Source organism: Carlito syrichta, unplaced genomic scaffold, assembly GCF_000164805.1.
Source record: "Carlito syrichta isolate Samal-C Ts95f unplaced genomic scaffold, Tarsius_syrichta-2.0.1 Scaffold301930, whole genome shotgun sequence".
Lineage (NCBI taxonomy): Eukaryota > Metazoa > Chordata > Mammalia > Primates > Tarsiidae > Carlito > Carlito syrichta.
This window is the reverse complement of record NW_007246026.1, coordinates 233,144-252,305: the sequence shown is the minus strand read 5'-3', so window position 1 is coordinate 252,305 and position 19,162 is coordinate 233,144. Positions and strand designations below refer to the sequence as shown.

At 42.8% G+C, this 19,162-nt stretch overlaps 1 protein-coding gene across 2 annotated transcripts in view; it reads left to right on the top strand.

Moving 5' to 3' along the window:
• Positions 1-9,271, top strand: part of DYRK3 (dual specificity tyrosine phosphorylation regulated kinase 3) — an 11,798-nt gene extending 2,527 nt beyond the window's left edge. For both annotated transcript variants that reach the window (XM_021711205.1, XM_008055697.1), the window contains exons 2-3: positions 829-940; positions 7,460-9,271. In XM_021711205.1, coding sequence (XP_021566880.1) covers positions 857-940; positions 7,460-9,037 — 1,662 coding nt within the window. In that variant the 5' untranslated portion in view covers positions 829-856 and the 3' untranslated portion in view covers positions 9,038-9,271. The remainder of the gene's footprint in view (positions 1-828; positions 941-7,459) is intronic.
• Positions 9,272-19,162: the final 9,891 nt, after the last annotated feature.

Genomic DNA, 19,162 nt, shown 5'->3' with positions numbered 1-19,162 from the left:
TGGAGCCCAGCAGGTCGAGGCTGCGGTGGCCGGGAGCGGCCACTGCACTCCAGTCTGGGTGACGGAGTGAGACTCCAACTCAAAAAAAAAAAAAAGAACAGAGAAATAATTCTTAAACATTGAGCATTTTGCCTCCAGTATCCACCAGAAAATGGGGGGAAAATACATTCATTACATTTAGAACATCCTTTGTGTGTAATTTAGAACATCCTTTGTGTGTTTGCTGTAGTATTCACTGTATTTTTCTACAAGTTAGGTAGATTGCATCTAAGATAAGTAAGTAAATGAGAGAAGACAGCCTTTAAAAGCCTTTTATTTCTTACCTGTAAGACCCAGAAGAGTGTAGACTGGAGCTGTTCTTCCTATTAACATGGGGCTCAGAGGGGAAGAAAGCACACCTCGTGTTAGAGCTGGGATTTGAATTCCAGTCTCTGACTTTGCAAAAGCAGTTACCTCTGTCACTTTTTTCTGTCTGGTTTTTATTCTTCAGATTCCAACTAGCTTTCCTTTTCAAGTAGTAAGCTAAGTGGGATCCTTTGGATAGTCCTTTTTTTAAAAAGCAATATTCAGAAAGTAAGACCTGTTTTAACTATTTTAAAATACCAACAGAAATGCTGTCCCTCCTTTAAAAAGAAAAACTGGGTTTTCTCTATTCCTCTGCCAAATACCCCAATTGTTTGTATTCCATGCCAAAATGCAGTGTAGACATTTATTTCTATTATTGTTCCTTGTGGCAGATATGAAGCAGTTAAAATATGGGATATTTTGGAAATACAAACTTATATTCTTCAGTTACTGACAGATTTTATTTGTAATCCTTTGAACTAGATTGGGGGATGGTGTCTGTGATACCTTCATGATGATAGATGAAACCAAATGCCCACCCTGTTCAAATGTCCTCTGCAATCCTTCTGAACCAGCTCTACCCAGAAGACTAAATGTAAGTAAAGGAAGTAATTCCTTGTGCTCTAATTGTCTTGGAAATGAGGAAGTTCTGTTTAATATTCAAGGTACAGTTAGATATCACTGACAATCCAAACTCTTTTGTTTCCTTTTGATTTCTCCTGATTTTGAACTAACAATTTTTGTGGTACAAATTTAGCTTTTCAGAATGATTTTGATTTGGAGCCTACCTATTTCTTTCAGTTTCCACTAGGATAAATATATAGCACTAGGAAAAAAAATAATATGCTACTTTTATGTAGATAATGCTTATTTTTATAGAGGATGATATATACTGGGTATTATAAAAACAAGGATCAGAAAAATCCCAGAATTTTTAGATCTGCAGATTCTTTCCCCCTGCAAGATAGGAATGCAGTCCTAGCTTATTAGTATGCTAAAGAGAGCCACTTAATAGATAGATCACGAATAAAACTTGATAAAACAATTTGATTGCCAGATCCTGTGACTCACCCCTGTAATCCCAGTGCTTTGGGAGGCTGAGGTGGGAGGATCACTTGAGGCCAGGAGTTAGAGACCAGCCTGGGCAATATAGCAAGACCTCATCTCTAAAAAAATAAATTAACTGGGTGTGGTGGTATACGCTTGTATCCTAGCTACTTGGAAGGCAGAGGCAGAAGAATTACCTGAACCCCTGAAGTAGAGGCTGTGGTGAGCTGTGATCTTGCTATTGTACTCCAGCCTGGATGATAGAGTGAGACTGACTCAAAAAAATAAAAAAATGTGCTGCTTATGTTGTACAATGAACAAATTGAATAATTGAATAGACTAATTTGTAACACTTATCTTTCACATTTCTGTTTAGGATGTGAAATTGTTTATATATACGGAAAAACATCAGTTGTATTTTTCATGATCCTTCCTAGGTTTTCATCAGTTTTTGCTTAAAATCAAGCTTTTCACAACTCTAATAATACATAAAGCATGGGCTAAAAATATTTGGAAGCCCATTCATCCTATTTTTAATCTCTTTTCTGGCGTACAGTGGGGGATTTTTTTTCATTCCTTTGCAACTTTATTTCTTTAGTATATAAAAACCTCTAAGAACTCCACAACTATATATCCCTTGTGTTGACCATCAGATTTCTTGGCTACTGGCCGCCAGTCATCATATCTATATAGGAACTTTTTTGCAATTGGGATGATGTGATAACATCTGACTTAAAGTTCATTTTAACTTTGATTCAAAGTTGGCTGGATTATATGCATTACTTGGTTATTATGATAATAACCTTAGACTATAATATATAGTGTTTTATAACTATTACACTTTAACATGTGTGAACAGTGCAGGTTTTCCTAGAACAGTGGAAGGAAGTCTTTAAATTAGCACAGCCAACTTGATATATAATTGATTCAGGCCAGTATTTGAGTTATTTAGAGGAAAGGAAAGAAAGCTAAGAAGAGAGCCCCTCCTTAGGTGTAAAAGTTGCTTCTTGGAATTCTCCAGATTCATTGGCAATGATAATCTCCCTGGTGGATTATACCTGAAGTAGCATATTCTGTTCTGGAAGCCACACTTCAAGAGAGACATAACGTGCAGACTATGTTGAGAATTGTTGGGTGAGGTAAGGACGATGTAGTAGGGATGTTGAGAATTGTTGGGTGAGGTAAGGACGATGTAGTAGGGATGGGAAACCTACACAATGGTGGAACAGGGGCAAGACAGCCCCTTTACGTATCTGGAGGGCTCAAACATGAAATTTGGACACTTCTGTGTAGTTGCCAAGGACAAAGTAAGACTTAAGTTGCAGGGAGAGAGATTTAGGCTCTTTAAGGAAAAACCACAAGTCAGGAAATCCAAACGGCGTCTTTAATATTAGTGTAACAGTTCTATGGAAATTAAAGTTCGGAATGTATCTGTTCTTATTAATGTTCTGTACCTGAGAACTTCTCTTTATGACAAACAGAAATGAAGACCTTCAGAGCAGTGTAGACTTACATGTAGGCAGAGTGGTTGAAATTCCCAGGGACAGACCCTGGACCACAAATACCTTTCCTACTGGATTGTCACTGATGACTACAGCTCCTAGAGAGGCATTCTGTTGGGTTAAGTCGTTGATATTCTGTTGAAGTTAAAATATCCCTGGAGAGGTTGCACATTAAATTATAGCAAGTGGAAAGCAGGTTTCATGTGGGGGGAGTGGATGAGGCATTTCCATGCATCCTAAGGGAAGGCCTATTATGGAGGCCCTCGTTGAGCAGAAGAGCTGTTTAGTGCTAGACTCTTGGTGGAAGGAGACCATCAAAGGGAGAAAAGATACATCAGGTGGGGAGGGGAGCGTGTATAGAAATTTAAACTGTATGATATTTTGAAAATTTTGCCATTGTAGCCAGTGTTTTAAAAATATGTTATAATTCGTGAGGGTCTTTCACATACATCATTAATTATAATTTGGTTCACACAACATCCTGCAAGTAGATATAATATTATTATCCACATTTTATAGATAAAGAAACTAAAGTGAAGAAAAGTTCAAATTTCCTGGCCAAGGACCCACAGTTTTTAAATAATATAGCTTAGAGGACCCCAGCCCACGCCTTCTGACTTCATATTTCTTCAGGATGTGTGCCAAAGACTGCAGTAAATATTTAGACACATTAAAAGTTAGATAGCAAAAATTTTAAGAAAAACTGGCTAAGATGTATGCATTTGTTCAATTTTGTTATGTCAATCTAACTAAAATCATACAATTATAAATCCTTAGTTCAGCCTAATATATAGATTGTAGTGCTTTAAGAACACCTAAGTGTTCATGGATATTTGATGAATGGATATGACCTGCTTCTGTTTTTTCATCCCTGATAACAGGAACAGTTATTTGACTTAATTACTGATAAGAACAATGTCATATTGCATTTTAGCAAAGTATTTAATTTCCTTTTTTTTTTTTGAGTTGGAGTCTCACTGTCGCCAAGACTGGAGTGCAGTGGCCGCTCCCGGCCACCGCAACCTCCACCTGCTGGGCTCCAGCGATCCTTCTGCCTCAGCCTTCCAAGTAGCTGGAACTACAGGCTCGCGCTATCACACCCGGCTAACTTTTTTTGATTTATTGTAGAGATGAGGTCTTGCCAAGTTGCCCAGGCGGGTCTCGAACCCGTGAGCTCAGGCAATCCACTCATCTCGGCCTCCCAAAGTGCTGGGATTACAGGCTGAGCCACCGAGCCCAGCCCTGTTTATTTTCTTGACTAGTGATACTTCTCTATTTTGGTATCAGAAAGACTATACTTGATTCATATCTGGCTCCTTTTTTTTAAGACTAAATACCAAGCTTTGGCTACAGTTAAACTGGCTGCTTCATTTTTGTTTACGTTCATATAATACATAATGTAACCGTAAATGCTCTATAAATATTTAAATTGTTTACTTGACTTTTAAAAGATGCAAGCGGGACTTTGATAACTAGATTAGGGGAGCTGTCTGAGATATGTCAACAGTTACTTTTTGAATCTTTTTTGTTGTTTTTATCTTTTTATCCTGTTGTTTTCTTTTTTATATTAGTTTTTATTATTTATTTTTGGTAATATATAAATACCATTTTTGTTTGCTTAGGTTATGTTAAAATTCTATTTTTAAAAGGTTCGACCACTTTTTAGCGTATATTTTTAGAGATTGTAACTGTAGCTTAGAGCTACTCTGGAATCAGCTCCCCTGATGTTAGAGGCTGTCTGAAATTACCAAACAGATAAAGGAGATAGTTCTTTAGGGTTCATTGAAAAAAACAGATTTTTTTAAGTATCCCAGACTACTTTTGTTTTTTAACAACAGATTTAACATGTTTTTCTTTTCAGCCCTTTCTTTTTTTTTTTCTTTTTTTGAGTTGGAGTCTCACTCTGTCGCCCAGACTGGAGTGCAGTGGCCGCTCCCGGCCACCGCAGCCTCAACCTGCTGGGCTCTGGCGATCCTCCCACCTCAGCCCTTCCTAGTAGCCGGAATTACAGGCATGCGCTACCACGCCCAGCTGATTTTTTGATTTGTTGTAGAATGAGGTCTCGCTGCCCAGGTGGGTCTCGAACCCGTGGGCTCAGGCAATCCACTCACCTCAGCGCCCAAAGGCACGGGATTACAGGCTGAGCCACCGAGCCCGGCTTAATTTTTTGATTTGTTGTAGAGATGAGGGCTTGCCAAGTTGCCCAGGCGGATCTCGAACCCGCGGGCTCAGGCAATTCATTCGCCTCATCCTCCCAAAGTGCTGGGTTTATGGGCTAAGCCACCGAGTCCAGCTTCAGCCCCTTCTTTTTTTTTTTGAGTTGGAGTCTCACTCGGTCGCCCAGACTGGAGTGCAGTGGCCGCTCCCGGCCACTGCAGCCTCGCCTGCTGGGCTCCAGTGATCCTTCCGCCTCAGCCTTCCGAGTAGCCGGAATTACAGGCATGCGCTACCACGCCCGGCTGATTTTTTGATTTATTGTAGAGATGAGGTCTCGTTGCCCAGCGGGTCTCGAACCCGCAGGGTCAGACAATCCACTCACCTCAACCTCCCAAAGGCGCGGGATTACAGGCTGAGCCACCCAGCCCGGCTTCAGCCCCTTCTTAATGTTTTTATTTCTTTTTTAAAAATTGTATATATCTAAGGTATACATTATTCGATATACATAGTGAAATAATTACAACAGTCAAGCCAGTTAACATATCTGCTGTCTCACAAAGTTGCCCTGTTTTTAATATTAAGTGTTTCCTAAGAGTTTGTCTCATCTTTTCCTTCATCTTATTTTAAAGAATCTTGTTTAAATTCAAAGAAGAATATGTAGAGCTTCCTTCTGTATGTTACTGCTCCTTCCAGGAAAAGGTTATGCAAAATTTAGTAAAAGGAGAGGAGTAGTACTCCTTTATCAAATAGGCCTTGGGGGGGGTGGGGTTACAAGAAGTACCCCGGGGCCTTGGAGTCTCACGGTTATTTCTTGGGTACTTGAAGAATTGGCCTAGATGATCTCAAGAGTTCTCTCTGGCTTAGAGCTCTTATGACTCAATGAACAGAGTTAGAAGCCTGCAATAATTTATAGGGGAACCTGGGAGTAGTTGATGAGATCTTGGTTGATTCCAGGCCGTAGCTAGCATTTAGCCCTCTCAGAGAGGGAGAGGCCTGGACTGGGAGTCGGAAGACCTGGGTTCAAATCTTGATTCTGTTACTTAATAGTACCTTACTGTTTATACTTAATTATGCATTATTTTGATCCTTGCTATATGCCCTTAAGATTTGGGGAGATACTTGAAACAATTAATAATGTAAGACAATGTCTATATAATCAAGTTCTAAATTATGTGGTATGGTCTTGAAAAGCTGCATTTAAGATGTGAGATTAATTAGTATGGGCTCCTAGTAGTTCTAAGTGGAAGAGAGAAGACTTGAATTGGGCCTTGAAGAAGTGTAGGATTTGAGTTGATAGAGAGTGCAAGGATTCTCAGGCATATATGAAGGGACACACACACAAAAAAACCCTGGAATTTATTTATAAAAAATTGTAGCCGGGCTCGGTGGCTCAGCCTGTAATCCCAGCGCTTTGGGAGGCTAAGGTAAGTGGATTGCCTGAGCCTGTGGGTTCGAGACCCACCTGGGCAACTTGGCGAGACCTCATCTCTACAATATAACACAACACAACACAATAATTAGCCGGGCATGGTAGCACACACCTGTCGTTCCAGCTACTTGGAAGGCTGAGGCTGAAGGATCGCCGGAGCCCAGCAGGTCGAGGCTGCGATGGCCGGGAGCGGCCACTGCACTCCAGTCTGGGTGACAGAGTGAGACTCCAACTCAAAAAAAAAAAAATTGTGTGTTTATTCTTACATGTCTAAACTTCAGTCATCTTTGAAGTACTCTCCATTTGATGCAGTATACCTATTGAGACATTTTTTACACTGCTCAAAACAATTTTTGAACTTGTCCATTTTGATGCCTTTTAGTGCTTCTGCCAGTTTTTGTTTCACCTCTTCCACACTGAGGACTTTTTTTCATCTGGGGAAACAAAAAAAGGTTGCATGGGGCGAGATCAAGTGTATAAGGATGGTGGGGTGGGGGGTCATGGTATTTTTTATCAACAACTGCTTAACACAGTTTGGTGTGGGCTGGTGTACTCATAAGTTACCCATCACGAAATTGGCAAACGTGTTGAAAGACTCTCTAAAAAAAAATTCACTGAAGCTGATTGCAGCCACTCAACAATGCTAGCTGGTACACTGATACTGACAGGTTCCTAAAACACCTCGTGGAGGAACCCTGTACTACAGGGAGCCCACCCTCTAAAAGATAATTTTGGTTCTCTTTGGGTCCTCCCCTGTATGGGGGATTGGGGTGGTCATAATATTCAAGGAGTCTGAGAATTAATATAACACAAATCTCTAGAAACTCTTGCTTTTTTTGAGTCTCCCTATTGAGTCACTTTAACCTTAAAGTAAGCATGACTGGTTAAATTTTGTTATTCAGTAAGAGGAGGGAAGATCCTTTCATCTTTCTAATGTTTTTAGTGACTTTCACGTTATATTCATTTTTTTCTCTTATAGATCACCACTGAGCAGCTAACAAGAGATCATACTCAGCACTTTCTGAATGGAGGTGAGATGAAGGTAGAACAGCTGTTTCAAGAATTTGGCAACAGAAGATCCGATACTCTTAAGTCAGATGGCATCAACAATTCTGAAAAATGCTCTCCTACTTTTTCTCAGGGTAAAAATTCAGATAGCTTGAATATAGGAAAATCTAGTGGCTCACCCAAAGCACCCAAAGTGGTGCCTCTGACTCCAGAACAAGCCCTGAAGCAATATAAACACCACCTCACTGCCTATGAGAAGCTGGAAATCATCAATTATCCTGAAATTTACTTTGTGGGTCCAAATGCCAAAAAAAGACATGGAGTCATTGGTGGGCCAAATAATGGGGGCTATGATGATGCAGATGGAGCCTATCTACATGTACCTCGAGACCATCTAGCTTATCGCTATGAGGTGCTGAAAATTATTGGCAAGGGCAGTTTTGGGCAGGTGGCCCGGGTCTATGATCACAAACTCCGACAGTATGTGGCCCTAAAAATGGTACGCAATGAGAAGCGCTTCCATCGTCAAGCAGCAGAGGAGATCCGGATTTTGGAGCATCTTAAAAAACAGGATAAAACTGGTAGCATGAATATTATCCACATGCTGGAAAGTTTCACATTCCGGAACCATGTTTGCATGGCTTTTGAATTGCTGAGCATAGACCTTTATGAGCTGATTAAAAAAAACAAGTTTCAGGGTTTTAGCGTCCAGTTAGTACGCAAGTTTGCTCAATCCATCTTGCAGTCCTTGGATGCTCTTCACAAAAATAGGATTATTCATTGTGACCTGAAGCCAGAAAACATTCTCCTGAAACACCATGGACGCAGCTCCACCAAGGTCATTGACTTTGGGTCCAGCTGTTTTGAGTACCAGAAACTTTACACATATATCCAGTCTCGATTCTACAGAGCTCCAGAGATCATCTTAGGAAGCCGCTATAGCACGCCTATTGACATATGGAGTTTTGGCTGCATTCTTGCAGAGCTTTTAACAGGACAGCCTCTCTTCCCCGGAGAGGATGAAGGAGACCAGTTGGCCTGCATGATGGAGCTTCTTGGGATGCCACCACCAAAACTTTTGGAGCAATCCAAACGTGCCAAGTACTTTATTAACTCCAAGGGCCTACCTCGCTACTGCTCCGTGACCACTCAGCCAGATGGGAGGGTTGTGTTGATGGGGGGTCGCTCACGAAGGGGTAAAAAGCGGGGTCCCCCAGGCAGCAAAGACTGGGCGACAGCACTGAAGGGGTGTGATGACTACTTGTTTATAGAGTTTTTGAAAAAATGTCTTCACTGGGACCCCTCTGCCCGCTTAACCCCAGCTCAAGCACTAAGACACCCTTGGATTAGCAAGTCTGCACCCAGACCTCTCACCACCATAGACAAGGTGTCAGGGAAACGGGTGGTTAATCCTCCAAATGCTTTCCAGGGACTGGGTTCCAAGCTGCCTCCAGTTGTTGGAATAGCCAATAAGCTTAAAGCTAACTTGATGTCAGAAACCAATGGTGGTATACCTCTGTGCAGTGTATTGCCAAAATTGATTAGCTAATGGACAGAGTTATGCTCAGAGATGCATATGTATGTATTTTAATCATCTGCAAACCAAGTGGGGAAAAAATGCAAGCCTATTGGTGGATATGTTTTGACTAGACTTGACTTCTTTTTTTAACAAGACAAAACATTTTTATATGACTATAAAAGAATTCTTCAAGGGCTAATTACCTAACCAGCTTGTATTGGCCATCTGGAATATACATTAAATGACTTTTTATAGGTCAATGCATCTTTGTTATTATCGTCAGATGTACTTTAACCAATGTATTATTCTACTGGTTTAAATCTCTTTCTCTCAAGATGGAAGGTGTACCAAAATGTATATTCTGACTACTCCTCACTTGTAGTGTCCCTCACATCAGTTCTGGGTAAACGGGGATGTGGCAGTTGTGGATGAGAGCCAGTGCTAGCTCTCTTGCCCTAGCAGGCTGTTCTCTAGGCTCCTTCTAGGCAAAAAGGTTCACATCAGAACGTGGGGTGGGGAGCAGCAGAAAGCTGTTGATGACCTGGACGATTGGTGTCACTGGTTTTCAATGGCCGTTCATCTTCCCTTCAATTCTCTGATGTTCAGTGTTTTTATTTTATGTTGTTATTATTTTGCTTCTGATTTGTTTCCTAGGGACTCAAAGTATTTAACAGACATCTTAACACTTTACCAAATAACCTACAAGGTCCTGATTTTAAAACTGAGTCATATTTTTCTCTTCCTTTGTCCTGTCCTCTCCTGGCTCCCCCATCTCCAAGGAAGATAAATCTACTTCTTTGCCCCAGGTGACCCAGGATGGTACAGGTAGAATCAGCATGAAAACTGCGATTGCCCAACTTCGTGGTACTCTGTGAACCAGCCTACTTGATGTATTTCATGGATTCTCTTCCTTATAAATGTGGTCACTCTCAGGTAAACCTCACTATTTAAATGCCTCTGTCCTTTCTTTCCAGCTACCTGCTGTCTTAATGTGCCACATTTTTCTCACTTTCACTTTAAATTTAAGGCTGTTCCCTAGATCTGAGTGCATTTCTGTTAAGAAAACTATTTGAAAATCCAGAAACTGGTGATAACTGTTTCTTGCCTTTACATTCCCTAATTTTATTCACTTTGTAGTCTTTCTTTTTCTCTGCTAAGATTTAAAGTTAAACAGTGAGGGTCAAAAATAAAACTAATTGCTAAGCCAAATGTCTCACACGGAAGAGTGGAGATGGGACAGAAACTAAGTAACTCACTCTGCTGTTTTTTATAATTTTTCCTGTCCCTTCTTTGATTTCTATGATCAAATAAGATATACCCCAAGTTCTATCCTAAATGTGTGCTCTTTAAAGTAGAACATTTCCTTTCTACAACATAGTTCTCAGAATGATCCAGTTCCATTTTTGTTCTTCTAGAAGTTAGTCTGCAAACTCCATGAGATTGGAAGGAGGCTGTTTTCATTGGGCAATACGGTAACAAAAAGAAAAGAAAAATGCCATAGGCATATTATTAAGGAACTTTTGCCTTATCCAAGAGAATTCCTGGTTGTCATAGTACAGACTGTAAAAATAAGAATGGACAGTCCCTCACTGATTCCAGAGTGTGACCTCAGCCTCCCAAGCACAAGGGCCAGCCAGCAGAGAGGAGCTTAACCCTTTTCCTGTTTAACCCAAGGATACTTGGCAGCTGTGCTTGTGGCTGCAGTATTTACCCGACGATTAAAAAAGAGGGAGAGAGAATTACAAAATTACTGAAAAGAGAATTACTATTTTTTTTTTTTTTTGAGTTGGAGTCTCTGTCACCCAGACTGGAGTGTAGTGGCCGCTCCTGGCCACCGCAGCCTCGACATGCTGGGCTCTGGCGATCCTTCCGCCTCAGCCTTCCAAGTAGCCGGAATTACAGGCATGCGCTACCATGCCTGGCTGATTTTTTGATTTATTGTAGAGATGAGGTCTCACTGCCCAGGTGGGTCTCGAACCTGGCTACTATTATTTTTTAATTTTCTAATTTTCCTCTCTCTTTTTTTTTTTGTAATTCTCATTAGGATTAGAGACAAATTCTATTTATAACTAACTCTAAGAACAGTTATCCTATTTTATTTTCACATTGAAAACCAGTCAGATTTGCTTCAGCCTCCAAGAGTGTGTGTATGTAAAATAAAATGAATGTGGCAGTAAGCTGGACTTTTTTTTCCTAAATGGGTAAAGAATTAAACTGAGGCCTCGGCCTCTGTCATAAGAGGAAGTCTTGGCACTTTTGGTAACTGAGAAACTGGATTATTTGAAACCTTAATTATCTCCTTCACTCTTGGTTTACAGAAGCCAATGGAATGTACAACTCCTTTCAATCTCTCTGACTCCTGCTAAACTCTCTCACTTGCTGGAAAGGTTTGAGAACCTCCTGCATTATCTAGGCAGAGCATATGTTGAGGTTGTTTTGCCAGTTGTTATCAGTACAGAAGACCTGCTCTTTTAAACAAACTATGGTAAAGGGATTGCTACCCCAAACACATCTGACACACACTGGATTTTGGTGTTTGTGTTTTCAGTGAAAGATCTCCTTCGTCAGCCAGCACCGTGTCTGAACTTGGGGAGAGAAAGGAGCCCGTGGCTGTGGTTGGCATGTGCTCTGATCTGATTCTGTATTGAATGGACTGTGAGGTTACTGAAACTGGGCTGAGTGAAAGAATATAGACAACCCATGACACTGTAGACATTCTAGAAAGCTCATGGATGTGCTTCTGCCTCAATTTGGCAACCTAGAGAGTAATGCAGAGTCACTGAAGTTGGCATGCTTGTCTTCTGTTGGCTGATTCAAATTTGCGGAGAGTGAGCCTCTTTAAAACATGGTGCTTGTTGTGCAGATGGATTTGAGGAGGTTTATTGATGGGTTTCAAGTTTAGGGACAAGTTGTTGTTTTTAGAGGCTGTCACCCTATGCTGCCTTTTTAAAAAATTTTTTTGCCACTGCTTAATTTTCACGTGGAGCCCTGCCCAGCTGTAGCAATGAGTGACGGAATTGGATCAGAGTTAGTGCAGAGATTCAGACTGTCTCTTATTCAGTTATTGGGTTGTGTTTAACCATTTTTGTTCTTTTAGGTCATTTCAGTTAAACAGGTAATGGTGACTTACTGCTTTCTAAGTTGACAAAATCAACTGGATTTCCATATTGTTATTGACACAGAGAAAACTGGATCGAATTTTTCTTTTATTTCATTCCTAAAAATCACTTTTTTCTTTCAATGCTGAGAAATTGGCTAATCTAGCTAATACCTGCTCCTCTTCCTATACTCTGTTCTGCCTTCTACCCTCACAGTAATTGTTATGTTTCACCAATCATGTGCTGACATGATTTCTCCTTATATTAGAATGAAAGCTTCACATGGGCAGGCCTGTGTCTTTATGATGTTCTGAATTCACAATGTTGATGCCCACTGATTAGGTACAAGCATGGGACTTCATTGTCTCCTATACACCAGAAGTGTGCTCACCTCTTTTTTTAAGTTGACCCACACAGTCTATCACTGATCTCTTCTTTTTGGGAAAGGGTAATTAGATAAGGGTTATGTGAGGCCACTTTCTTCTGGTCCAGTGTTAGGCACTGAAAATAATGAAGAGAGAAATAGAGAGAGAAATGCCATCAAAACCTAACTTATATAAGGATTCTGCTGCCCCTCAGGGGCTCTGAAAAAGGAGAAAGTCTAGCCTTGATCTTCTTCCCTTAGGAGACTGACTTATGACCATATTAGTGTGCTTTATTCCTAGGTGTTTAAGAGGGTTGGGGCAGATGGGTTAGCTGACTAATGTCATTAGGTTTTAGTTTCCATGACATTTAATCTGTTAAGAAAGGGATTTATTACATAATAAAAAAAAGAGCAAAACAAAATTAAATAAAAATTTCAACTGTGAAACTGTTTCAATCTGTAGCAGCTGGTGGTGTTAAAATACTTTGTTTTGCTTAATTCCTAACTAGGCATAATTAAAGTTGAATGCTGAATTTTAGGTAACAACTGATAAATGGTTCTAAACTTTCCTGACAGAATACTCCTACTACTTTAATGAATCATAGAAAAGTCTTTCTCATTTTTTAAAATTATGTCTTTTGCATCTGTTATTTGGTGTCATCAACACAGAAATTGGAAGGGTGACAGTGATTGTTCTAGACTGCCTCTGTATGCTTTTTCTACTTTGAGGATTAAAATAAGTACTTATCCTTTGAACCAGGTGGAATTGCCAGAACATGTTTTCCTCCGTCCCTTCAGTCTTCAGGTGATCAGTCTGTAGAGTGCTGAAACTTATACATGGAGCAACTGCAAACATCCACGTTATGGAGAGCCTGGAGTTTGAACAAATAAGGAACAAGAAAAGGCCCAAAACTGGCTAATCAAGGAAGAGTTGTCCTCTACCAGGGATCAGCCTCCTGGTTTTCTTTTTTTCTTTTCTTTTTTCTTTTTTTTTGAGTTGGAGTCTCACTCTGTCGCCCAGGCTGGAGGACAGTGGCACACTCCCAGCCACCGCAGCCTCGACCTGCTGGGCTCCAGCAATCCTTCTGCCTCAGCCTTCCAAGGAGCTGGAACTACAGGCACGCACTACCACGCCCGGCTACCTCCTGGTTTTAAATAATATTTTTAATATCCTAATTTCAACATGTCCCACTTTCAACTTCAACCTATATTTCCTGAAGCCCAGGATTTTAAAAAGAATTTACTTATAGACCTGGCCTTTGGCCATAATGTGATTAGGTACAAATCCTTTCCAAGTGTCTGTCAAATTATGTCTGCTAATTTCAATGAGAAAAGTTTTTAAGAGTCACAGCCATCTTGTCCATGTAAGGACTAAAAGCTCTCTGGTCCCTGAGGTCCACAACCCCTGAGCTAAGCCAGAGCTACAAATATATCGTCTAGACTTTGAAGGAGCAGGGTATGATTCTTAATATAGCTCACCCACTGCTAAGTCAAGCCTAGATGCTCATATTTTTTCTATAACAGGAGAAGCCTGCCTGACTGCAGACTAGAAAGATTCTCACGTCTTCTGCCACCACACAAGCAGACTAAAAAGAAAGGAGAGCCCCAAATCAGGCCAAATGGTGACCTGTGGCTATTTCAGCTCAGAATGTCAGCCTCTAAAGCATCAGGTTTGAATGACTTTGGTGTCATGGGATTCTGTCATTGTTCATTTGAGTCTGCTGACATGCTTCCTCTGGAAAGTGCAGTTTGGTATGGATGAGTCAGTGGTTTTTTATTTTGGGGTATTTGGTTTTTAAAAAATAAAGATGAATTGCTTTGAGAATTTTTTAACATCTCGTGCTTGTTTCAAAACCAAGGCTGAGAACTATCCTTGCAGGACCCGTATGCCACACTGCAATGGGTGAGTACCAGTCACTATGGGTAATGAGGGCAGTGCTACAGGTACAGCCTCTCTAGCTTGATGACAATGATGGAAAGAAAATGCTTGGAAAGGAAACTCTTGGGAAAGGAAAAGGACTGGGGTGAGAAACGACATTATAAAGATTCAGCCAATATTCCTCTTTTAGTGCCCAGAGCTGCTGTTCATAGTGGTTTGTAAGTGGCAGCATTGTGTGGAGAAGGAAAATGGGAAACTAGAGTACTCAGGGAGGCCCATTTCCCCAGGAACCCTAACTATGAGCTCTCCCAGCAGGAATGACCACATTACTCTCCTGGGGCCCAAACTTAACTAAAGGATGAAGTCTGACAAGCAACTTAAAGGAATGCAGTTTGCTTGGGAAGTTTGGGTGGTTTTGTTTTTTTTTGGCACATGCCTTGGTCTGTGGGATAACTTAAAGGCCAAGGGGACTGAGCAAATGAAAGGAAAGAAGAAACTGTGTTCTAAGGGGTTGTGGACAGTTTTTCTCCAGCCTGCTTCTGATCTGGCCCTGAGCCATGATTGCCCTGGCAACAGGAGCTAATTGGATACTTAACAGGGACTGCCTTCTGCCACCCTTGAATTGTCCCCTGGATTCTTGAACAGGCTTTCTGCCTTATGGGAGTCTGGCTGAAAGCTAGAAATGGATTGCCTGTTACATGAGGCGACTGCATGTTAGATAAATTAAATGCTGCTGGAGGAACTATAGGCCAGGCAGAATTTAAGAGACTATTCAGCCTTCAATATGACTGTTAACATTCACGCATGGTCAGGTACACTACAAACCAGGACACTCTCATGGCTTTTTATGCCACTTAAGAACTATCTGAGGTTAGAAAGGGCAGTGGAAATAGCAACAAAGGTTATTGGTCAGTGTGTTGTCCATTCCTTTTTACTTTTTGGGAAGGAGTTTGTCAGTCCAGAGGCAGAAACCTAAAGTGACTGTGGCTAGACCATGCTGACACTGAGGACTGATTTTCACCTTTCTGTAGCATAAGCCTGTGTGCAATTTGCCCTTGTTTTACAGAGGCCGCCCAGCCCTGCCTTTGCATCTGCATGTTGTTGAGCTCCCTATACAAGAGCAGATCCAGGACACCCAATATGAACCACCGTGGAGAATTTTTCATCACTCCCTGGGTGAATCCGTGACCCAAACTACACTCTGTTTTTCTGAAGCACGTGCATACAGGCCTTTGTTGGTGCATTTATTCTTTCCCCAGTGACTTACTGAACAACTGCTGTGTGCAAAACACTCTAGTGGTATTTGCCAAGGATAGGGAGCATCAATAGCATTGCTGCTGCTGCTCAAAGTTAGCAAAAGCTAGGCAATGGCTTTAGAGAAAACTTGCCCACGAGTTATCTACACTCTGTTCTGGCTTAGATTTGGATAGATCTGTAAGTGAATAGGTTGGGAAGGGGAGGTGGTTTTAGGAGAGAATGTTCTCTGCATCTGCGAGCGGCATAGAGTAAGAGGCTTGTGTTCTGACCTGCAGGAGGAGGAGAAAAGATGGCAGGGACAAAAGGTGCGGAAGACATGCTGCCCAGCTACTTGGCTCTCACTTCCCTCCAATTCTGACTTTGAAAATGAGATGAAGTTACCCTTAAGGTTTCTCTGGTAGGACTTCAGAGCAGGGGTTTGGCTTTTGCTGCTTCATCATCAAACTGAGTCAAAATAAGCCGTTCAAAGCCACCATCTTGGGGAGGAAGCACCAGACACCAGGCCTCTGACTCTTCCCTGACTCCTTCATTCCCCTCAGCTACTAGCTGGCCGCGTTGCTGTTTTCTCTGGTTGCTAAATCAACATAGTTTATTTCTGTTTCACCAACAAACCCAGTCAGAGCCTGAGACCAAGGTGAATACCGAGGGTGAATTCAGAAATGTCATTCCTGAGTTCTTCAGTTTTTGAGTCGCTGTCCCCATATAGTCTTGGTTCCAGCCCCCTCTCAGGAAACCCTCTTCGTTCAAGAGTCCCTTTTCTCTCCTTGGAACCCAAACTCTCTAGCTGTTTTAAAATGCCAGAGAGATGTCCAGGGGACCTCTGGAGAGGTCCCCTCCCTCTCATGCAAGTGACTTGCGTGAGAGGGAGGGGACTGAGAGGCACGGACAGACCACAGGTGCTTCCCTCAATCCTGCCAAAGTAACAAGGCCAGGTGCTTCCGTGGTGGGTCTTCCTGCAGGGACAAATGTCTCCCAACTGCTGTGTCACACACGCCACTCCTACCCATTCCCAGCCCAGCCTGGCCCACAGCAGCTGCATTTCGGAGAAATTCCTCTGTTCCTTATTTATTCCTGGTCTTAATTTCCACTACATCTAGAGGAGAGGGGTGAAGAGGAGCACTGCCTCAGCTGGGAAAGCTGGGCTGGGCTGGAGGAAGACACGAAATGGCTATTTCCCAGACCACAGAGTCCGAAACAGTAGGGAACAGCTGCAGGAGCCTCCTGGCTCTGCGAGTGTCTTCTCTCCTCCCCACCCCCATAACTGCACTTCTGCAGGAACCCCCAGGGGGTGCCAAGCCCACCCACCACCCTCTTCATTCTATCAGTGCATGCCCGGTGTATTCTGTGGGTCAGATGCAGTGCTGGATAACACACATGTCCTTGTTCTCTGGGAACTCAGACTTTAGTGGGAAGTCAAACAGGTAAAGAACTGAAATATAATAAGCTACATAGGCTAGAAGTCCCCCCAAAAGAGAACCAAACAGTAGAAAGGTGGGGGTGGAGATCAGTAAAGGATTTTTGTGGTGACAGCCTGTTTCCTTCACTAGCCATCTCCTCTCTTTGTTTCCCTTATTCCTACCCTTTTCAACTCCTGAACCCCAATGACCACCCCCTATCTACAATGCCTCCTGCCTCAGAGATCATGAGTGAACTTGGTGTCCAGGCTCTTCCCAGCTGAGAAGGCGGGAGACTGAGGGCCCCACTGGAGAGACCCAACACCCCGTCCCTTTAGTTCATAGCAGAGTCAAAGTTTGATGTCAGTCCCCCCCCCACACCCTGACTGCTACCAACCCTGCAGTGTTTACAGTGCATTCCTAGCAACCCCCTCCAGCTCCCCAAAGTGGCCAGAATGCTTTATTTTTTCCTACTGGGTTGGGAAAGGGGCAAAGGCTGAGCCTGGGGCAGTTCTGTGGCGCCAGCTGGGGCTTAAACACAATGAGGAGCCCCACCCTGCCAGCTTTGCCTGAAGAGAACCCAGTAGGAAATAAATAGCGCTGTGTGCCCTGCCTGGACGCCTGGCCTGCATGTGTCTGCCTGGACACCAGCCAGTCACATGAGCCGAAGCTGGTTAAAGAGAGAGCTCGGGTGATCTCCTGGCTCAGGTGTCTCTCCTGGCATGAGCTATGGGGCGAGGGTGTCAGCTCTTCTTCACAGGGCCTGGTGGACTGGGAGGCCCAGTGGGAAGGGGCTATTCGGGCCAGAAAGGGAACCGGCCAGTCAGGCGAGTTATCAGTCCTCAGCTCCTGGTAGTGGGAATGGGTGATAATGTTGGTGAGGGCAGTGTGGGCAGAGTAATGAGAGGGACAAAAAACTTGGCAAGAGTTCCAGGGCAGAATCTTTACCCAAAGCCATTGTGTCCATCACACCGCACCCCCGCACATACACACACACAAACACACCCTACTGCATATCTTTTCTTCCCATAGTTTTGACCCCAGGCGTGCACTGCTGCCCCCTCTCCAGCCCTGCCAGTTCAGAACGTCAGCATCTATCTCCAGCAGCACACACAAGACATTTCTCCCTTCTCCCACCCACCCTCTCCTGGGACTCAGGCCTATGGCTGCTTCTCCGTTCTAGGCCAGCACACACTGAGAGGCTCCTGGGAGAGGAGGTTTTACTCTGGAAATGACCTTTTTACCAAAGTCCCGAACTAGGACAAAGGATTTAGCAAGCTGAAGACCTCCCTGTTCAGACCTGCGTTCCCTGAGATGTTGAGGACCTTGAGGCAAGTGTTTCCAGGGCTGAGTGTATTATGATTGGACCAGTGCAACCCCCAGAACACCTGTTTGTTGCAGTGGATTGACCAGATAGGGGCCTAAGAATCAAGAAGGGGCAAAACTTGCTTTCTGCAGGATGACATGATGCTATGGTATTGGAGGCCGAGGGAACAGGAACCACCACAGGCCCCAAGAAGCCTGAACTCCAGGAGCCGGAGCCAGAGTGATAGCCACGGTGTGGGCAGGCAGGACACATTCAACAGCTCTTGATGAGATGATGGGTTTCCAAGAGAGAAATTGCCCCCCACAACCTAACTGGTCCAGACAAACACTTAACATATAGGAAGGGAAACAGGAGCATTTGTGATTTCAAGGACGATTCTGGAACTCCAAACTCTGTGGCAATGACTCCTGAAGTTGGGGACAAATGCCCATTTTCTCTGGTTGAGAAATTTAAGAATTAAAAATGGAACTGGAACGTATGCAGAAGCATCTCAGTTTCTGGAATATAATCAATAAATGTGATTCTAAGCTAAGTTGGGACCAATGCACTGGTGTCTAACAGACCTCTGACGTAGGGGTCAGAAACGTTCTTATGGGTAGTGTGTCTAATTCCCCTCACAAGGGAATAACAGGAGAGTTGAATGAAAAGGCTATTTATGCAATGTGGGCTGGGTTTCAGGAAAGTATTAAGGGACAGTGAAGCACACAAGAGATAGCCACATGCGACAAAAGGAAGGGAGTGGTTGCTGAAATCCTAAAGAATAATAGCTGTAGACCGGGCTGTAGCAGAGGCTACCCTGTCCACCCCACAGAACTGAGGAGGTAAGAGGAAGGCAG